The sequence below is a fragment of the Solanum stenotomum genome, chromosome 7 (assembly GCF_019186545.1).
Source record: "Solanum stenotomum isolate F172 chromosome 7, ASM1918654v1, whole genome shotgun sequence".
Lineage (NCBI taxonomy): Eukaryota > Viridiplantae > Streptophyta > Magnoliopsida > Solanales > Solanaceae > Solanum > Solanum stenotomum.
In genome coordinates this window covers 15541127-15563890 of record NC_064288.1, presented here as the reverse complement: position 1 = coordinate 15563890, position 22764 = coordinate 15541127, and the positions used below count along the sequence as shown (strand labels likewise).

The following is a 22764-nucleotide window of genomic DNA, read 5'->3' as shown; positions in this document are numbered from 1 at the left end:
GTACTTGTGGTGGTAACAGGAAGGTTGAAGAGGAACTAAAGGTTTTTTCCGTTTTTAATGGGACTCAATTAGACTTATCTACAAGTGAGAAGGATTGTTCTAACTTCTTATGATGAAACCACTTCGTTGTTGGTTGAATAGAAACAGAGACAAGTCTCCTCTACTTCTCATTTGGGATCCAATTCTGCTTCTTTCACCTCTAGAGTCTCCAAACCACAGTTCCTGTCTAAAGTCTCCTTTGATCTATCCCAACCTCTTTTCTTTTGTATTGCAAAACGAATCACACCATTGAGAAATGTTACAGGCTAAACTATTATCCTTCTCATTTGAAGTTCACAGAGAATACTGGTGACCCTAAGAATACTGGTCCAAGGAAGACAGCAGCACATGCTTAATTTGAGACGTCTAGTCCTGGTCATACAGGTGCATAATCTGAGATTCTGGTTTATCTGGTGTTTCTAACCTGCCAGTCACTGTTGCTAGTCTGACTAAAGATCAGTACTTCCACATACTGTCCCACTTGCAGCACTCTCATCTTTCACCACTCAGTAATCCTCATAGCATCTGCTAACTTTACAGGTAACATTACCTATTCCTTGTCTTGTTTCATTTCTAAATGGATACAAAGTTAAAGTCTCTAACATTGGCTCGTTAACACTGTTTCCTGATCGTACTTTGTACAATGTATTATACATTCCTAACTTTTAGCATAACCTCATTTCTGATTCAAAACTTGTCGAACCTTCTGGAAATATTGTCCAGTTCACCAATTTGGTTGCACTTTAGAGGCCCTTCACCAAATATTGTTTTTGGTAGACCAGAGTGTGGACTGTACAAGCTTTCTCATATTCCTTGCAGGTTTGCTCCTAGTATTTCTTCTTAATCTCTACTGTTCTCCCTTCTATCTCTTCTAATACTTTTTGAACTGTGTTTTCTTCTCTTGCCTCAACTGTTCTTGGCATAGATGTTTCACATGAGTATAAAAATGTAGCCTCTGATGTTATGTTGCGTGGACTCTTCGATTTTGCTGCCGAACCCATCTCGACGCAACATTGGGGTGGGAGTGGGTGCGAGGTGTGTGTCAGATCCGGTCAATCCCATACGGATACTTTGACTAGAGTTGATAAATTTCTTTGGGAAAGACGTCGACGATCTGCAATGGATCGAGTGAACTTGCCACTCCGACTTCACCTCCGGTGACTCGGACAGAAACCTCGACGATCTGAGATGGATCGAACGTCGGCTGCATTTTGGCAGAGAGGGAGTATGTGAGCTAGGGTTGGTGTTTTGATGTATTTCGTAGAGGCAGTGGCGTGTGAACTGTGAATGAAACAGAATATATGAAGCTAGGGTTATTAAAAGATTTATATGGGCCTGCATGTTGCAACTAAAATTATTTCGACATTTGGGCCTGACCACTTTTAATGACATTTTACCTTTCATGGGACTATTGTTTGTATAATCAGTATTCTGCACTTCGTTGGACTAATATTCACTGGGACCACAAATCTCAATATGTATCATCTACATATATTTTTTTAGCTTTATAATTCGTTAAGAGATAAGACTAGGATAAATAAAAGATTGAATTCTACAAAATATCTCTCAAATTTAGAATATCTTTATAACACTATTTTTATAATGCTTAATTTTTAGCCTAATTCCTGGTCCTGTATTTATACTAGGATTCGTAACCTTGAATCTTAAAATTTAGCTTTTGCCAAATCTGACTCTCAGATCCGCACCCGTTTCGGGTACCTGCACCCGAGTCTGAGCAACATCGCTCTGATGCACATTTGGCTGATATTAATGAAGTGGATATTTTTTGGCATTAAAGACTTGGGCATATGCGTTTCTCTAAAATGAAATATATTTCTGGGCTTTGGTACTTCTTTGTCTTCTAAACAATATTTCACATGGCCCATTTGCTCTCTAGCCAAACAAATCAGACTACCTTTCCCTGATAGCTCTATACAAACTACCACCCCTTTCCAACTGATTCATGTTGACACATGAGGGCCATACCATGTTCCTACCTATGATGAGATACTTTTTGACCATTGTTTGATGACTACCCCAGGGCAACATGGACTCATTATTGGGTGCCAAAGTTAATGCCTTTGATATCTTAAAGGTCCTAGTTTTCATGGTTGACACCTAATTTCATACCAAAGTCCAAATTGTCTGAAGTGACAATGCACTATAACTTGGGAGCTCTATTTCTGGTTCTAATTTTTTTTTCTTGATAGAGGGATTGTGCATGAGATTTCTTGCTCACACACCTCACAACAAAATGGGGTGGTAGAGAGGATGCATAGACACTTACTTGATACTGATTACTGCCAGGAAATTACTTTTTTTAATCTCACCTCCCTATCAGATTCTGGGCATTCTCGCTGCTACATATCTCATAAACAGATTCCCGTCTCATCTTCTGAATCACAATAACCCTTTTCAGTTACTCTATGGGCGGCCACCTACTTATGCTCATCTCGGAACTTTTGGTTGTCTTTGTTATTCTACCACTCCCTAATCTCATAGGGATAAATTTCAACCTAGAGGTATTCCTTGCATCTTGGTTGGCTATCATTTTGCCAATAAAAGTTACAAGCTTTATAACCTAGAAACCAAGGCTTGTTTATTTCCAGGGATGTTATTTTCCATGAACACCTTTTCACTCTCTTCAGTCTTCTAAATCTTCTCAGTTATGTCCTTTTCCTTTCTCTTTCTGTTTTTATGACCCCACTCATGTTGCTTCTTCTTTTCCTTCTTTTGATCCTCCTTCAGATTCCTTTTCTCCCTCATGTCCACATACGTCTCCTGTTTCTGCTGCTTCCATTCCTTCATCTTCTACTCCTCCCATTTCTTCTTTCTCTGCTCCTCTTTCGTTTCTTGCACCTAGAATATCTACTAAGGCCATTCATCAACGTGTTTACCTCCAGTAGTATCTTTGTAATGCTTTTCAGTCTGTTGATTGCTCCCATTTTGAATCATCTAGTCTTAGACTCTTAGTCAGCATCATGTTTTTTAACCCTGCACTTACACTCAAGCTGCTACTGTGCCTGAGTGTCAGGAGGCTATGGGTAAGGAGTTTGAGGCATTAGCTGCAAATGACACTTGGTCTATTGTGGGGTTACCTAGTGGTAAGAAACCTATTGGTTGTAAATGGTTAGAATGGGTTTTGTAGTTAAATGGATCAACTGGATCAAACATTGTATTGGCACTGTGAGATTCTCCATCCTAGTCAATAGAGCACCTACTGGATTTTTTGCTTCTCAAAGAGGATTGAGACAGGGGGACCCACTGTCTCCCTTTCTGTTCATTATAGCCATGGAAGGGTTGAGTAACTTGATCAACACAGCAAAAAGGAAAGGATGAATCAAAGGATTCCAAGCACTTGGAGGTAACTCACCTTCAATATGCAGATGATACATTGGTGTTTTGTAAAGCAAAAACAGACCAAATCTTGATTTTGAGGATTATTTTTGTCATTTTTGAGGCAGTCTCTGGACTCCATATCAATTGGGGAAAGAGCTTTATCTATCCTATCAACACTCTGACAGGGATGGAAAGATTGGCTAGTAAGCTAGGAGGCAAAATTGGGGAACTTACAACAACCTACCTAGGCATGCCTCTGGGAGCTAAAAGCAAGTCCAAAGGTATTTGGAATGGGGTCCTAGAGAAATGTGAAAAGAAACTCACCAACTGGAAAAGTCAGTATCTCTCCTTGGGAGGCAGACTAACTTTAATCAATAGTGTCCTTGATGCATTACCTTCCTGTATGATGTCAGTATTTCCAATGCCTGCAAGTGTATCTAAGAGCATTGATGCCCTTAGGAGAAATTTCCTATGGCAAGGGAGTGTAGACGAAAAGAAGTTCCACCTAGTTAAATGGCAGGAACTGATAGTGAACAAGGATACATGTAGCCTAGGCATCAGGCACTTAAGGAAGCAAAACCAAAGCCTCATGTTGAAGTGGCTGTGGAAATTTGCCAATGAAGATCATATGCTTTGGAAGGAGGTCATCATAGCAAAGTATGGCATGGAGGACAAGTGGATGACAAAAGTGGTTAACACTCCATACAACTGCACTGTATGGAGAGCAATCATGAACTGTGGCCTATGTTGTATTTCAGATCCAGAATCAAAGTGGGAGATGGTCAAAAGACCTCCTTCTGGGAGGACAAATGGAATGGAGAAACACCCATGAAACAACTGCATCCGGAACTATACATGTTATGTCAACAACAACAGGCAACAGTGGCCACAATGTGGATTGGTCAAGGCTGGAATTTGTTCCTAAGGAGACACCTAAATGACTGGGAAATAGAGAAGGTAATTGCACTCCAGAACTCAGTAGATAATTTTAGCAATCTTACGGAGGAGAAGGACTAACTGGTTTGGCAGAGTGACATTCATGGTAAATTCTCAGTCAATTCAGCATATTGGGCACTCAAGACTGCAGACCAAGAGACGGACTGGCCATGGAGGATGATCGGGAAACCAAAGGTGCCCTACAAAGTGAATTGCTTTTTGTGGTTGCTGTCAAAAGAAGCAGTTCTGACCCATGAAAATCTGAAGAAAAGAGGATATCGATTTGCCTCTAGATGTACTCTGTGTGGAGAGCAAGCAGAGACGATCAATCATCTTTTTTACACTGTAAGTGGACTGAGCAACCATGGAGAATGCTCATTTGCCTGAAAGGAATTACATGGGTGAAACCAGGAAGCAGCAAAGGAGTTTTAAGTAACTGGATTAGGGATGACAATGCTTCAAAGAAGAAAAAGAGATGAAAGTTTGTCCCAGCATGCATTTGGTGGACAATTTGGAAAGAGAGGAACAATAGGAGCTTTGAGAATGTACAGAATAGCCTTCAGAAGTTTAGAATGAATTGCTTAGCTCTTTTCTATTTTTGGTGTAAACAAGATATTTTAGCTAGAACAGAAGACATCTTTGATGTACTAGATTGTTTATAGGCATCAATCTGATTAAGTCAAAGATTCTGTAAGATATAATACTTTTTTGAAGGGGAACTACACTTTTGGTTGTAGTATACCTGTGGATATCTATAGACTAATGTTACCAGCCTAAAAAAAAAAAGAAGCCAAATGTAGGGCTGAAGGGACCATTGAGAGGTATAAAGCCAGATTAGTGGTCAGGGGGGATACAGGTTGAGGGGGTTGATTTTCATAACACTTTTTCTCCTGTTGTTAAGATGTCCAATGTCAAGTGTCTAATTGGTGTTGCCATCAAACAACAGTGGCCTCTCTTTCAGCTTGATGTCAACAATGCTTTCTTACATGGTGAATTGGATGAGGAAGTCTTTATGAAACTTCCTCCTATTCTTGGTTCCTTCTTCCCCCTTCTTTTTCTGATCCTTCAGTTTGTTATTACAAAAGAGTCTATATGGTCTGAGACAAGCTTCCAGACAGTGGTATGTTAAGCTTTCTCAGCCTTTGGTGTCTGGGACTCTTTTATTGTAGGGGTTGTATGTGTAGATGATATTGTTCTCACTAGCACTGATTTAACTGAAACAGATGCTCTCAAGCCCTTTCTTCATGACCATTTCAAAATCAAGAGAGAGTTGACAGTAGTGAAAGAGAGTTGAGTTTACAGGATCTTGATTGGCAAGCTAAACTTCCTTACACACACTTGAGCCATTTTATGCAGCATTCTTATGCTCCCCACATGCAAGTTGCCTTACATTTATTGAGATACCTCAAAGGCTCATCTGACTCTGGTTTGTTTCTCATTAGTTCACCTGATCTCAAATATCCAATTGAAAAATATTGTCTTTTTCCCCATATTTTTGCTTCGTAATGTTGTTTCTTGATTCTGGTGTTGGGTTGGGGGTTGAATGATGTGATTATTTCACTTATATTTATTGAAAAATGGACCTATTTTCTATCTTTGGAATTAGGCAGATAAATAAGTAGTTCAACAGTTCTCCATTTGGAAAGATGCTTTTTTCTTTCCCATTTGGTATCAAAATGTTGGTTCCTGATTATCTTTTCTAGGTGTGGGTAGTGGAGGTTGAGGGGTATTGATTTTATCACTTGTATGCATTAATGAACCTATTTGCAGAATGTAGAATAGTGAATAAGTAATTTGTCAGATACCCATTTGGAAATTTTTGTATGTCTTTTCCTTTTATTATTTTTGGCTGTAAAATGCTATTCTTGGTCCTTTCTATTGGTTTGGGAGAGGGAGGGTCGAGGAGTACTGTTTTTTTTTCAATTGTTTGTGTTAATGGAGCTAGTTTCTATTTACAGAATGTAGAAGATGATGTTCTTCAGTGAATGATAAGGGTGAGCTTTCACTGCCGTTGAAGAAATCAAAAGTGGTGGAGCAGCAGAAAGCCATGGTTGTGAAAGCATCTGAAAAGAAGTAAGGTCTCTTAATTATAAATTCTTGTGAGCCCTTAGCTGCATTTTGAGCTAAAATATTTGGTTGAAATTTGATGATGATAATAGTGTGGTTCCCAAAAATACTAGTTGCTTATTAAGCATAAATTTGCAATATTATGAGTTTAGTAGTTCTGGTAGTATGATGTGCAGTTGATTTTTTTATTGGTTCATTTATGTCAATATGGGTATCAATGGACTCGAATACTTATGTAGAACTCGTATTTGATAGATTGGGAACACTCAGAGGCACTGACAAAGGGGAAGACTGTTTTATGATTTACGGTGCTTTATATTGCGGTAAGTTTTAGACTTTTTAGACTCCGGTTGAGAGATATTTTTGTAAATAATGATAAGGGGGTACCATATAGGTGAGGTGACGAACACCTACGGGTACCAGGTGATATATACAGATCAATTGATTGTTTGTTTATGCATCACTCTGAGTATCTCATACATTTGTGATACTTGAATTGCCTAAGTTAACTTTTTAGTACAGCTTCTTTGCCACATGAGGGCATATGTTACTCATGATTTATATGATCATCCGTACTTACATTCTGTGATGATTCACGAAATTGTGATTTGGCAGATCGTTTGATATGGTTGATTGATATTCATATTATATGGAGCACTCTTACATGTGATAGCTCGATATAAAAATCGTGTAGGAGAGAGTGATGCATGTTCGATAAAAACTGCTTTAGACAGAGTAATTCATGCCCGATGAGAAGTTTCAGGCGGGTATATGAACTTCACGAGTCCACCATGTGTCACAACTCCAGCCTTTTCAAAAATGCTAACGGATCATAATCAAAGCCATTATATTCATTTTATTCAGATATTCAACTTGAAAAAAATGTTGATTAGCTTTGAAATAGAAACACATAATATAATTGTAAGGAAAGATCATCTGTTGTAGCCTTTCAACTTCATGAAAATGTGGAGTAATTACAAATTCATTTACAGCACTTTTTACGTGGCTACAAACTTACCATTGTAAGGAAAGATCATAGTTGCTATGAACTCTGAATGCACACAGTATGCTATAATAAGAACTTAGCCAATTTTCGCTCTATAGCACTCTTAAGGATCGTTTGGTTGAGAACAAGCTATCCCAGGATTAGTTATCCTGCGATAACTTATCCCACCATGTATATGGGAGAACTTATCCCATCTCTATGCTACAAGTAGTGGGATAAGTTATTCCAAACATGACAACATATCAAATTTGGTAGGGTAGCATAGTTCATTTATGTGCACAAGGTTTTGAATGAATCACGAGCACTCCGTCTAAATATTTCTCAACTTCAAGCTTCAGTTGGTGCAACCTTTGTTGGTGCACCATGGTTTGCTCTTCACGTTCTCGAGCTTGGAGCCGCACTCCTGTAGGTCAATTTTCTTGACCATCGTGATCGGGATCTTTGGGTGGCACAGGCCTATATATTGTTGGATTCCTCATTTATCTAAAACTTCTACCCCATTAAAGGTTCGATTGGGCTTGAAATTGTGTGGGAATTGAATATTTTGAGCTAGGGGTCGCTTGGAAGCGCGTTGGGAGTTGATATTCTTTCTTTATTCTTGGTACATGTCAATAGAAAGTGCAGTGCACAATCTAAATTTAATGCAACAAGAACCTCAAATTTGCAGTGCGCAATCTAAATTTAACTGGGACTCCAATGTGGACACGAACATGGGTAGAAATAAAAATAAAATTATAGTTCAGATTAAAATATTTAGATATTTCAAAATTTTGTGTTGTATTTAATTTTTTTGGACAATACATGTTTACATTTTGAGATAGTTTCATAATTCATTTTATATATTTTTTTGGAGAAAAGACTTTATGAATTTATTTGAGTACATTTAAATTCCCCAAACACTAAATCGATAATCATCAGCAAGTGGAACCAAAAGAATTACTCCCTCTGTCCCAATTTATGTGGCACTTTTTGTTTTTCGAGAGTTAAACAATTTAAGTTTGATCGGAAATTTGCGTATCGAATCTTCAATTTTTTTGAAATGAAATTTATATATTTGTAAACTATGTAAAAAGTACTATAAGTCACAATAATAGATAATTCAGAATGCTTAAAAGATCTATGAACAATTTACTGTCAAAGATAAACTTGTTTGAATCTCGAAATTCGAAAAGTGTCATAGAAAATGGGACGGAGGGAGTAGTATTTTTTTGTGTTTTTGGTGATTTTTTTTTTGATAACTGAGAAACTCGATTGTGATCCGTCATTTGGACCAATCACAGCCTTCTAAACTCGATGGATAACGGGCCTGCCCCTCTACCCTTAAATATTGGGTTTCGCTTTGCTTGGTGTGGGGCTTGAACTTGTGACCTGAACCACAAATCCTCCACCTTTTGTCACTCGAGCTAGGGGCTGTGTTTTTGATGAATTTAGGAGTACAAAATAAGAAAGAAGTTATAATTTCTCTTACCATGTGATTTGGAGTCATTTTTGCTGAATTGCAGCCGTATGATCTCAAAGTCGTTGGCTAATTTGGAAAAGAAAATAACTCAAAAGTAAAAAAAAATAAAAATAGACACACTTCTATAGTACTCCCTCTGTCCGTAATTATTCGTTCAATTTTTCTTTTTTACTTGTTTATTTTGAAAAAACAAGAAAAAAAAATTTACCTATTATATCCTCAATTAATTACTTTTAAAAAGGTAGAATTTCTTGAAAATCTTAAATTTTTAATTCATCTAATTCATAATTAATATGGGTAAAATGATAAACTCAGTTTGTCAATCATTATTTTCTTTATAAGTGTGTCAATTCAAAAGTGGACAAGTAATTAGAAATAGAGGGAGTATATCCTTCAGAGGGTTTGGAATGCCGAAGTGGAGTTCTGACTTAAACCTAGGGCTGGCAGGGGGACCAGTTCGGCCCGCCCGGTCCCGCGACCAGTTCGAGAACCGGCTCGCCGGACCCGGTCCCGTAAGTTATCGCGGGTTGGGAGTGGTTCGGGATAGGGGGCCGGTTCACCCTTTGGTCCCAGTCGAACCGGCCGGTTTCGCGGAATCCCCTCAATTTTAATTTTAATTTTTATTTGTTTTAAAATTATATCCGTTGGGGTTACGTTGGGGCAACGGCTAGTGGGGCCCTCCCAACGGATTTATTTACCTTTTTCACTTCCCCAACACCCTCTACCACCCCCCCTACTTTTAATACTTTAATTTAAACCCTCAACTTATCATAAATACACATTAACCCATTTTTAATATTATAAATACCCCTCTATCCCTTATTATTTCTTACAAAATCATCTATTCTCTCATATATTTTCTATATCCTCTCAGTCTCAAGTCTCAATTTTTTATTCCATTTAAGTCTCATATTATATCATAATACATATATTTCAATTCTAAATTTTCATATTATATCATAATATATATAATTCTCATATTTGCTATCAAGTATTGGAGTTCCAAATTACAAGTTACAACAAACTACAAGCTTCAAGAATCGGTTATAACGTCTGCTATTAACGCAGACGTTTGGTACATTTGTTTCATAATATTTATATTTTTTTTTCGTCATTAATTTTTGTGTTATTATTATTTTTATATTACACTTTCATATAATTAAATATGAGTTTTAGCAAAAAAAATACTGGTAAAGGAAAAGAGAAAGAACCAAGTGACATTAGTAAATTATTTAATTTTAATAAAAAAAGTAGTAAGGAAAAAAATAAGAGTAAATGTGGTGGTACTTCTTCTAAATCAATGTCTAGAGTTATATTTAATACTAATGATTCTACTTATGTTGATGATACTTCTTATGATATTGATTCAAATGCTCAACTCGATCATGAAATTTTACAAAAAATTTATGGTGATATTAATCCTTATCTTGATGAAAATTCAGGTGAAGAAGTAGAAGTTGGTTCGGGAGAAGAGGAATTAGAAGATACACCTACTAGTCCGGTGACAGAAGTTCCAAATGAAACTACAAATTCAACGGAGCAAAATTGTGGATGCCCACCCCTTATACCTCCTACAAGGGAGAAGGTGAAGTATCAACGCCCTAAAACTTCTGTTGTGTGGCAATTTATGACTTTAAATAAGGAAAACTCTATTGCTATTTGTAATAAGTGTAAGCAACCTTTTAAACATAAACAAGGTGGAGGTCAAGGTGGGACGGGGGGCTTAAATAGACATTTGTTATCTTGTGTGCCGATTCAATATAAAGAAGCTAAATCATTAGCTGATAGAAAAAAAGGAATTCCAGTTAATGATTTTGATATTAATGTTAATGAATCGGTAGGGGCTTCTAACATGGTTCAAGGAACATTAGATCCTTCTAACCCCAGTGGTCCACTAACACAACGTAAATATAATAAGGAAAGAGATCGCGAAAATTTAGCTAACATGGTTTCTATTTGTGGTTTGCCTTATAGTTTTCCTTCACATCCCGGTTTTATTGAATATATTGAAACTTATAATACTACTTATAAAGGTTTTTCAAGAAATATTGTTAAATCTGATGTTTTTGTATATCAAGGTGAACATTGTCAATATCTTCGTTGTATATTTAGCATAGTAGATTGTAGAGTGTCTATAACTTCAAACATGGGTTGTAATGTTAATAGACGTGATTATTTAACTGTTACAACACATTGGATTGATCATAACTGGAATTTGCAAAAAAGAATCTTAAGTTATAAAGAATGTGTAGAGAAAAAAACGGGTGCATAATTAGCTTCAAATATTTTGAGTGTTCTAGATTATTACATGCTTATAGATTAAGTAATGTCTGTCGCATTAGATAATGCATCTAATAATATAAACGCTGCTAGTATGTTAAAAACTAGATTATGTCCAATTGATGATAATCCTTTTCATGTTAGATGTGTTGCACATGTATTAAATTTAGTTGTACAAGATGGTATTTCATTATTTAAATGTGGTTGTATGAAAATTGAATATGTTGTTGCCTGGATTTTTTATTCTCAAAGAGCTGCTAGAATTAGGGAATTTAATGAGCGTTATGTACTATGTGATTTGCCACCAAGAAAAATTCCAAGACATATTAAAACAAGGTGAAATTCTTTTTACAAAATATTTTCAGTTGCTTACGAATATAAAAAACCCATACAAATGGTGTTTAATGCTCATAATGCTGACCCATTACAGAGAATTTGTGAAGAAGATTGGGAAGAAACTAATGAACTATTAGAATTTTTAAGACTTTTTTATGATGCTACAATCATGTTTTCTGGAATTTATTATCATACTATTTCATCAGTATTAATAAATATTTGTGCTATTTCAATTCAATTTTCTAAATACAAAAAAATAAAAATTTTAGAGTTGCAATTGAAGGTATGATTGAAAAATTTTAAATTTTTTTTTTCCTATTCCTCAAATTTTTTTAACTGTTACTTTACTTCATCCTGATTATAAATTACGAGGTGTGCAGGGACTTGTTGACACTTTTTATGATACTTTAGAAATTTTACCGGTAAAAAATTCAACTTGTGAAATGTGTAAGTCTAGCATAAAAGTAGAAGCAAAAATTTTATATGAAAAATATATAACTATAGGAAATACTCAAGGAGAAGTTGGTCAAACTTCTAATCCTCAGTGTAAAGCTCGAATTTCAAGTTATATGTGAGGTTTTCTTGGTCTTAATTCTACTAACCGTGATGATTTTGAAGAATGTCTTAATCAATCTTTAGAAACAGTGGAAGACGGAGATGGCAATGAAGATTTATTAGAATGGTGGAGGAGGCGGAGCGTTACATTTCCAATTTTGAGCAAAATGGTTCGTGATGTTCTAGCTATTCAAGCTTCATCAGTTGCATCGGAGTCTGCTTTTAGTGCGACAAGGTTTCAACTTGGTGATCATAGACATTCATTGGCGGAAGAAAGTTTGAAAACATTAGTTTTATTTAGAGACTGAGTCAACGCCGAGAGGAGGAGTCATAATTTGCCAAGGTTAAGTTCCAAACAAGAATCTTAGATTAATGCGGTAATTGGATCTAGTGATGATGAATTAGAGTCACAAGAGTTTCTAGCAAGTTTGCCAACACCGGAGGATGTTACCGTTGATATGATGTGACAATTATAATTGAATTTTAAAAGAGAATACAAATATTAGATTACATCCGAGAACTAATTGAAACAGAACCATTCCTAGAAGGTGGCTGCGTAAATTAATTACTCATATAATATTTGTAACAAATATTAGTTTTACATATGAGAATTTATTGAAACAGAACCCTTCCTAGAAGGTGGCTGCGTAAATTAGTTATTCCACTAATATTTGTAAATTGTAACTTCTAAGTTCTAAGTTGCAATTAGATTTTATTGAATAAATTTGAAGGCTTTATTCAAGTCTTTTTTATATAACTATTGCCTTGCATTTGCATTTTAATTTTAATTTTTAAAATACTTAATTTAAAAATTGAAATTTGACATTTGAAATTTCAAGTTAAATTCTTTTAAAATATTTAAAATACAAATTTGAACTTCTCAAATTTGAAATTTGAAACTTGAAACTTAAAATTTTAAATTTGAAAACTTAAGCATTTTTTATTAGCAAAAAATGTTATTGAAAACTAATTAACTAAATAAACTAAAAATGCTATTCAATAACATATAATTTCAATACAAATAAATAAACATATAAAAAAATAAAAATTCCACGTCCCATCCCATCCCGTCCCGCCAAATTCCGTCCCATCCTGTATATATAGTGGGACGAGAAGGGATGAATTTTTATCCCCCCAAAATCCCGACCACGGAGTTCCCCGTCCCGTCCCGTCCCCCAGTCCCCGTCCCCTTGCTATCCCTACTTAAACCGTTTAGCATATGCTGATGATACCCTAATATTTGTGTCTGCCGATGAGTATTCTCTAACGTTAGATTTGAATACCTTAAATGAGTATGAAGGAATATATGGTCAGAAAATCAATCAACATAAAAGTTTTTTCTACATGTACAATAAGGTCTTTGGCAACATAGTCAATCAAGTCTCAGAGATCACTGGATTCAATAGAGGTCAATTTTCTTTATTATATCTTGGGTGTCCCATCTTTCATGCTAGAAAAAAATATTTTTCTATAATGATATCATTAAAAAGGTAAAGAACAAGCTTCAAGCTTGTAAAGGAAACATTATTTTTTATGGAGGTAAGGTTGTGCTAATTGCAAATGAACCCGAATATGCCAATTCATCTCCTTTCAATTATAAACCCACCCAAGTGTGTTGTTCATGACCTTCACAAATTATTTGTTGGATTCTTTTGGAATAACAAGAATGAAGGTAGAAGCAAGCATTGGGTGTCTTGGAAGAATATGGCTACCTTGCTGCACATGAGGCCCTGGATGCAACGATCTATTGAGGAGTCAAAGGCTCGTATGGAACGGATGATGGACGCGAAGATTCGGGCGGTCCACAAGCGGCTAGAAGCATTCAAGTTGAGAGTCTTGGAGAGGCATGTACCCACCATTGATGTTACCACTTTCCGGACGGAGTTGGCTAGGCTTCGTTCTGATGTTGATGCTCTTCTATCCCCTGCTGAGACTGTATCGAAGACCGCACCTGAGGTTGAGGAGGTGATGACTTCACTCTTTGGCGACACTATGCCACCACTCGACCCTTCCTGTGCGACTGGGAAGAGCCATCGCTCTTCTGATCATACTTCTGACACTAAGGAGGCCCGACGGGCAAAAAATAGATAGCGACAACAGTTGGAGGCAGCCTAGAAGCAGTCCATTATTGATGAGGAGTTGCGGCAGCAATGGGCTCGTGAGATAGATGTTGTCCCATCTGGGTCGAGGAGCACTACTAAGGATGTTCCCATTGTTGATGAGGGTGTTACAGATGGCGTTCCTATTGCTGATCCAGTGGGTTTCGGAAAATCAGACCCACCGCTTCTTGATGGGTCATCAACGTGTATGCGCCACAGGTTTGCTTCACCCTATGCTTTATTTTTCTTTTTTTGTGCATTGAGGGAAATTGCACCATTTTTTTCGTAGGGGTGGGGTAAATAGGTTGAGTGTGATAGGGTGAAGTCTGAGTAACCCAACTCATAACCCTCCCTTGGGGTTTTCTTGCCAGCGTTCTTTTTCCCCAAGGGTCTGTTTTAGTTTTCTGTTGAACCGGCCTGTGTAGGATTGTATGTGTAGAAGTAGATAGAAAGAATGAAAGCATGATGTCATAAGAACATGAAATTGATACCTATCCAAAAAAATGAAATGTGCTAGATCTATGGGCTTAATTAGTTGAATGTGTTGGATCTTGATATGACATGATATGAACTGGTAGAATAGCATGGCTTAAGCTAAAACTTGAACTAGGTGCTTCAATAATTCGATAATGAATCAACGTGCCAAGTGTGTGTGTGAGGAAATTGTATGTTCATGCAGTATGTGTCAATCTAGAACTTGCCTCATTGGTCCTGCTAAGATAATCTAGGCTAGAAATTGAGAAATGATCATAGGCCCTTGTTCAAATAAGTCCACTTAAGCCTAGAAAGATCCAACCAAAAGAAATAAATGCTCCATTTGATCCAATTGTTTGAGCCTAATGAATACCACATTATTCAATACACCTAACTCACCTTCCCTTAAAGACTGTTTTAGCCCTGGTCCCTCATTGGACATGTGCACCTTAACTTAGCCCAAAAGGCTAAGTTGAGGGTGGCTAATTCAAAAGTTACTTTAATCTTGGCCCTGGTCCGACCTCAGATATTGTGCACCTCAACTCATGCAATATACATAAGTTGAGGGTGGCTATGAAAAAGGAAACTTAAAGAAAAGGGTATGAAAATAGTTGTGTATAATAGTTGTGTATAGAAGAAGAAAAGGGATATAAAAAGGTGTGACTAAATTCAAGAGAAACAAAAAGAATGATAATGATGCTGAAAAACATTGAAAGAAGAAGTAAAAGAAAAAGAAAAAGTGGAAAAAGAAGAATGAAAAAGTCAAGTCATATCTGTGCTGAAGAAAGCAAGGAGTAGAGTAGAAAATAAAAAATTATTCTAGAATTGGTTGAGAAAAGAGGTAAATAGCCAATGTAATGTCAAGGAGGGTAGAAAAGTCACTAAAAGTTTCCAAATGTATCCTACCTGACTCTAAGCCTACGTTACAAGCTAATAAAGTCCTATAGTGATCCTAGTGACTAGCTTGGAGAGTATGTTAAGTGAAAATAAGGGCAAGCCTATGATATTGAGCACTAACTGTATTTGAATTCACTTCTGAGCGTGAGTGTTAACTGAATCCTTAAGCTTAAAAATCAGAGTTGTTGTGTGAAAAATGATTTCTTTGAAGTAAGGGCACTAGTTACATTGTTGGAGAGTTGGTACCTTGGTGATTGTTGAAAGTGTATGTGGTGATATCTATTTGTGTGTGTATGTCATAATTTGATCCGCATGAGTTAGCTTGTTGAGTCTAAATGAAAAAATTTGCACTAAGTGATAGAATTGATTGAGAAAGCCATGTGATTGCTTGAGTTTGTATGTTTGCTTCTACATGGAGTGTCGTTTAGAGTTTTTAATGTGTCACTTGAGGACAAACAACAAGTTTAAGTTGAGGGTGTTGATATACCGTCAGTTTACAATATGTTTTATGCATTTCACTTAGAATTTGTGTGTGTCTTGGGCTGTTTTGTTAGTAGATATAATGGTTTTATGTTATCTTTGCAGGAAATTGGTTCGGAAGTGGTTGAGAGGGAAAAGAACTGAAGTGGCAGCAGTGGCAATCGACAGAGCCAAACCACGAACCGTAGGTCCAGTGACGGGCTGTAGGTGATGGCTCGTGGATGTGAGTTCAAGGAAGTCTGAACAAGTGTGGAACCACGGAGGCAAACGACACCCCGTAGAGTGAATGACGGACCGTCCTGCATGACCGTCGTTTCTGATAAAAAAGTTGATTTCCAGTACTTGAACCACGAAGGGACAGGACAGACCGTAGTCCAATCCACGGACCGTAGGTGGGACCGTCGTTTGAAGGTCCTGAAATATTTTCTAAGTGTTGAACCACAAAGGTGAACCAAGGACTGTAGGTTGATCTACGGTCCGTAGGTCGTGTCATAAATGGAAACCGTGTTTGACCCGATTTTCCTTATTTTGTTTTCCTGCTTTGTTTAGTATTTAGTTCTTATAAATACTAGTTGTTATTTCCGCTTTGGGGAGTTAGACAATATTGGAGACTTTTGTTTTGGTCTTTTGGAATTATTTTGCAAACAATTTGGCACTTTAATTCCGGAAGCTAGTTTATGCAATTTGCACTTTTAATTTCAATTCAAGATTTCGATTTTCATCTATTCTAATTGTAAGTTCATGATTTGTTTTAGTAACCCTAATATGAATTGTGAATTCTCAAGCATGAGTAGCTTAATCCACAACTAGGGTTGTGGGAACCATGAGCAATTAACAACGTATGATTAATAACTAAGTAATATTTCTTGAAAAGTGTTATGCATGTATTGTTAATCTTTTCGTTTAAAAGTCTTTTTAGCAGTGCACAACGTCAGAACTCGCCTCGTTCCTACTTGCCTTACCAAGGGGGTAATGAATGAGAAAAGGATTAAACAACAGAGATTTAGTTAAGGATTTGTTGCTATCTAATAGTCTGACTTTAATCAGTTGATGTGAGGGTGAATACCCAATTCAATTAACACATAACTAAACCGGGGTAAATAGGTAAGGGTTAGTAAAGCACACACCCGTAGACTTACCAAGTTACGAGTGAAAGTTCCTACTTGGATTACCAATCACTTAGGGATACCTAACTTATCAGCCTTGCATGTCAAACACTTGTATAGAATTACAATTATTATGAATAATACGTTAAGAGTTTGTGGGGAACACATATACCCTAGTTTTCATATCTCAATTGTGAAACTTGCTTACTTGTTACTTATTAATTCAAACTAACAAACTGTTATTTTATTTGCAACCCCCCTCCCCCTTGTTTACTTTCCTCGGAAATAGTTTGACTAAAAAGAAATAATCGTAAGTTAAGTTTAAGTCTAAACCATATTCCCCGTGGGATCAACCCCAAACTACAAGTTGGGTTCTTTATTTGACAATGACCGCTTATACTTCTTTTGGGAAGTGTAATTTGGGAGTATCACTTAGCCGATAGGAAAGTTATGAACTCAACTTAGTGCTAGAGGTCCATTATGACCCTAAATCACATCTGATACACTTTCTACACTTGTAAAAGGACATTAAAACACATGTACAAGTAAGAGATCGTCTTGTTCAAGCTTATATGCTTACAATGAATGGTTCGGATCCGTAGCGCAGAATTTGTGAGGTTTTACACTTATCACTACCTTAGATGTAAAGAGGTTGTTTCCAATAGATCCTGGGCTCAAGAAAAAGAAAAGTCCCAAGTAATATAAAGAAAAAAAATAATGAAAATGAAAACAATCATAGCAAAATACTATAGACAACCTGATCAAATAAATTAATTTTGTTTGAGTTTGATTTGGTCAAGGGCGGACCCACGTTGATGGAAGGGTGTCAAGTGACACTCCTTCCTCGAAAATTTTACTCAATACATACATATAATACTATGCATCAAGATATATATTAAACGAAATAGCATTACTTGATAGAAGTTATTCATTGACGTGTTGATTCAGTTCTTGAGTTTGATGTTTGAGTATGGAGGTTCAAAACCAAATTAAAGCATGTTTTTTTTGCAAAATATATCATACTTATGCTTAAAAATGTGGTTAAGTAGAGTTGAACTCAAGAGTCTAAGACCTCTTCTAGCTTAAAACTAGTCTAAACCAATGAGTCAAGAATATATCCTACTTACATGAATAATAATTAGTTTTTTTATCTATTCTTCTATAAATATCGACATTGTTTACTAAATATAAGTGAATCGAAAAATTATATACATATTTCTATTATAATATATACATAATATATTATTTTTTATGAATAATTTTAAATATCGTATATATGTTTTGATCAAAATTTATTTATAATTAATTTATAAAAGCAAAAAAGTCATTATTTTTATGAATAATTTAAAATATCTTATATATGTTTTCATAAAAAAATATTTATAATTTATTTATGAAAGTAAAAAGGTTGAAAACAAAATGTACTTCCAACATCATGTATGTATTCCGATCAAAAAGTATTCTAAACATTTATGTATCCTGAATATGTACGTTTTTCTATTTCCCTATTTCATCTTTTAATTTTATTTTAGGGGTAAGAGTTTGAAAAATATCTCAATTTTGGTCGAAATTGTTGTTACGATACTAAACTTTAATGAGGATCTATTACCCCCAGACTATTTAATACCGTATTTTAAACATATATATTTGCCCACGTGGACATAAAAAATAATGCATAATTATAAATAGTAATGTGTCCACGTGGGCACATATATACCTTTAAAATACACTATTAAATAGTTCAGGGGGTAATAGGTCCTCAATAAAGTTTGATATCGTAACAACAATTTCAGTTAAAGTTGAGGTATTTTTCAGACCTTTATCACTTTTATTTTCATATATAACTAATAACCGAATAACCAAATCAAATTGAATGAATAATGATAACAATCGGTCAATAAATATATACTATTATGTTTGATTTGATTTTAATAATTTAAAAATTATTAAATTCCGTGAACACCCCCTAATTTGGGTGACCGTGACTTACGAAGAGTGATCAGACAACGGGTTCCCATTAATGTCGTCAATTGCGCAGTGTATCGCTGCTAACTTCACCCAAAGTCCACGCGTTTCAAAGCACAACATTTTTCTTCCTGTCTTCTTTTTATATTAAATTCCATATGTATTATATATATACTCCCTCCGTTTTTATTTATGTATCATTATTTTAGATATCACAAAATTAAGTAAGTTTATTATTGTATTCTTATTTAATGTTTTTCTAAAGTCAAGTTTTCAATAAATAAATATAAATTAATTAAGTTGACCAATGAACATAAATTACTCATTTGATTTTTCTATATTGGTCAAATACATAATTTCAAGGTTAATAACTCTTGAGAGTAAAATACGAAAAATATTATTATTTATGTAGTTTTGATTTTGTAAAATGACAAGTATTAAAAATCATCTATTTTTAGTAAGTATGACATATAAATAGGATCAGATGGAGTATATGAAAAGTATCGAACATACTCCTAAATTTGACGCAAATTATTAGTTTCATCTCCAAATTATTGATAGTTTTAAGAACATTCTTTTACTTGAAATTAAACTTAAATACACCTCCGATCTTATAACATGAGAAATAGACTCCTAAATTACCGTCAAGTTTAGAATGTTTTTGATCTCTCGACTTTTTATAATGAATCTCATGCTCTTACAAAAGCTTGAGATCACTTGTCACGTGGGATTGAGGTGTATATAAGTTTAATTAATAGGTATTTTCAATAGTTTAGGATTGAAACTAATGCTAAACTCAAATATTTTCAATACTTTCTCTTATATAAATAGTGCCATAACCTTCCACCCCTTTATTTATCTTAACATCTCTGTCTACACCATTCACATTTCACACTAGTGGTAGAGTAGAGTAGAGTTGAGTAGAGCATCAAGTAGTTCCGACCGACAAAGAGGAGAAGAAAAATGGAGGAGGAACAAGAGTATCTTTTCAAGATTGTGGTGATTGGGGATTCTGCTGTTGGCAAATCCAACTTGTTGTCCCGTTTTGCCCGTGATGAATTTGACCATAACTCTAAGGCCACCATTGGAGTTGAGTTTCAAACGCAAGTTGTTGAAGTTGATGGTAAGGAAATTAAGGCCCAGGTTTGGGATACTGCTGGTCAAGAACGTTTTCGGGCTGTCACTTCTGCTTATTATAGAGGCGCTGTGGGTGCTCTCATTGTTTATGACATCACTAGGAGCACTACTTTCGACAATATCAAACGATGGCTTGATGAACTCAACAGTAAGCCCCTTTTGCTTTCTTTGTATTTCTATTTTGTTTTGCCTGATCTGGATTCATTGCTTCCCTACTTTGTTGATTTATGAACTCGAATAGCATTGCAATTCTCCCCCTTTTTGGTTCATGGATTTGTTCATTTGTAGACCAATTAACGCGGGTTCTATCTAGTTCTCAAAAATTTTGGGCATAACTCATCCCTGTTACCTGGAAAAAGTGTCCAGCAATCCCATAGGGAGTATGCATTCTTGATTAACTAAATTGCTTACCCAATTGTTTAGACATGGAAAGTATAAAGGGTTTTTGTCTGATTCTGCGGAAGTAGCAGTTTGTGTACTATTACATAAGTTTTAAGTGTAATAAGCTTGTTATAAGAGTATCAATTGGCAATTGTGCCACGGATTACCGGAAAAGAGTGTCTATTATGCTGTTAATTTCACTCCTGAGCACTGATTTTGTGTGTATGAGCTCATGTCTTACTTCTTGAAGCTGATCATGTTGTAAGTTTGAGGCATTTGTTCATATTATGTGTTTCCTGTTTTGGAGGGAGCTGTTTTTAGGTTGGTGGTTGTAAAATACTTTTGACTTCATTGTGTCAAAACAAATTTTTGCTAGGTATGATTGCGAAAATGTAATGAAACTGGTAAGGCCATTGTGCGTGTGTAGCTTGACGGATTTGAAAATAACTATAAATATACAGTTTCTAGAGAATTAGTTGTATCAATATTTAGGGTGAAGAGATTCCTATTCCAGCCTTCCCTGTGCTTCTGTGTTGAGAAGAAATGCAAACTATAAGTTTGAATTTTGGCATTGCGGAGGCTTTAAGCAGCATTGCTTTAAAAGTTGCTCATCTTCCACTTGAAGTTGTGCTACCAAGAAAATTCTGCTGGAAGTCGTGGACTTGTCTGATTTTCATACAACCGACCCCATCTAGTTTGAATTGAGTTGTTGAAGTGACTAAAATCTGAAGCTCTAACATCTTATGAGCTAATTTTCAAAAGAATTGCAGATTGAAATTTCCCATAGATAGCATGATGCTATATGTTCTATGTTATTTTATTCAATTGTTCACAGGCTTCACATTAAATATCATCTCGTTAGAAGACAATTTGTCTTAACTCTTATCCCCTCAATATTTGAATCTTCCCGCGCACTACAGCTCTGCACATACACTGCAGTATTCAACATGGTAACTCAAATATTCGAATAAATCCTCAATTGTTCTTCCTGCTATCTTACCGGATGCTCAGATCAAATTTTGTTTCTCTCAACTTGGAATCATACCCGAATTAGTTTTATTGCCTTGCCCCCTTTTTGGAAATTCATCTGACACATCTTGAGTGGTAATGCAGCCCATTGTGATACAACAGTTGCAAGAATGCTTGTTGGGAACAAGTGTGATCTGGAGAATATCAGAGATGTGAGTGTAGAGGACGGAAAAAACCTTGCAGAAGAGGAAGGATTGTTCTTTATTGAAACATCTGCTCTCGACTCTACTAATGTGAAAACAGCCTTTGAAATTGTCATCCATGAGATATACAAAAACTTGAGCAGAAAAGTACTCAACTCTGATTCATACAAGGCAGAATTATCTGTCAATCGGGTTAGCCTTGCCAATGGAACCGACATGTCAAAGCAAAAAACGTCGTGCTGTTCCAGCTAGTTTTGTTCCATAACTCATTATGTTGATCTTTTCTCTCTTTACCTTTATATTCTGCTCTGCCCTCAGTTTAAGCTGGGCAGTTGCTCAAGGGCGTGTCTTGTTTGCATTTAGTTAATTGTTGTATTACTTGCAGTCTTGCAACTAAGGGGAGCAGTACACAATACCCCAATAGGTTATAATTGTATCTTTACAAGGCTACGAGATAAATATTATTGAGAAATGATTGAGTTTTACATAACTCGTCAAGTTCTAATCCTTCGTTGAGACAATGACCTTGTGATCATGTTAGAAAAACTTTTGCAAGAATGGATTTGTGGCCAAGATTTTGCAGCAAGTTGTGACTTGTGACCAAGGACGGGTAAAACTTCTCTTGTCACAAAAATGTTAGCATTTCTTGTAAAATCCTTATATCGCCAAATCTGGCTATAAATCTTATAGTATTATGTCAGACTTATGATAATGCATCCTAACAAATGCTACAAAATTTAGCCGGGTCGTTAAAACTTGCTGTGTAAAAAGATTTCCAATACATTTTTTCTTTAAAATTGGTAATTTGGTATACAACCTTTTAATATTAATTCTAACAATCTTCGATGGTTAATCAAACGTAAACCTTCAAAAAATCAATAGACAGTCTTTTTCAACTAGTTTGATCCGATAGGAACATGAGTAGATAAGCTAGCAAGAGCGCATCTATAGGTTAAAGATAAGGATTTTAATTTCACCTAGCAGTGAATCACAAAAATGCAGAGGCAAACTCAGGATTACAATTTATTGGATTCAG

At 35.7% G+C, this 22764-nt stretch overlaps 2 protein-coding genes across 2 annotated transcripts; both read left to right on the top strand.

Moving 5' to 3' along the window:
• The first annotated feature begins 4269 nt into the window (after nt 1–4269).
• On the top strand, nt 4270–6391 carry LOC125869678 (uncharacterized). The gene is made up of 4 exons (XM_049550134.1): nt 4270–4335; nt 4408–4659; nt 5216–5434; nt 6308–6391. Exons 1-4 carry the CDS (start codon nt 4270–4272, stop codon nt 6389–6391), a joined length of 621 nt encoding a protein of 206 aa, XP_049406091.1.
• A 13443-nt stretch (nt 6392–19834) lies between these two features.
• LOC125871699 (ras-related protein RABA5b) lies at nt 19835–22249 on the top strand. Its single transcript, XM_049552347.1, has 2 exons — nt 19835–20323; nt 21670–22249. The coding sequence occupies exons 1-2, from the start codon at nt 20002–20004 to the stop codon at nt 21978–21980; spliced, it is 633 nt and encodes a 210-aa protein (XP_049408304.1). The 5' UTR covers nt 19835–20001; the 3' UTR covers nt 21981–22249.
• The last annotated feature ends 515 nt before the right edge of the window (nt 22250–22764 follow it).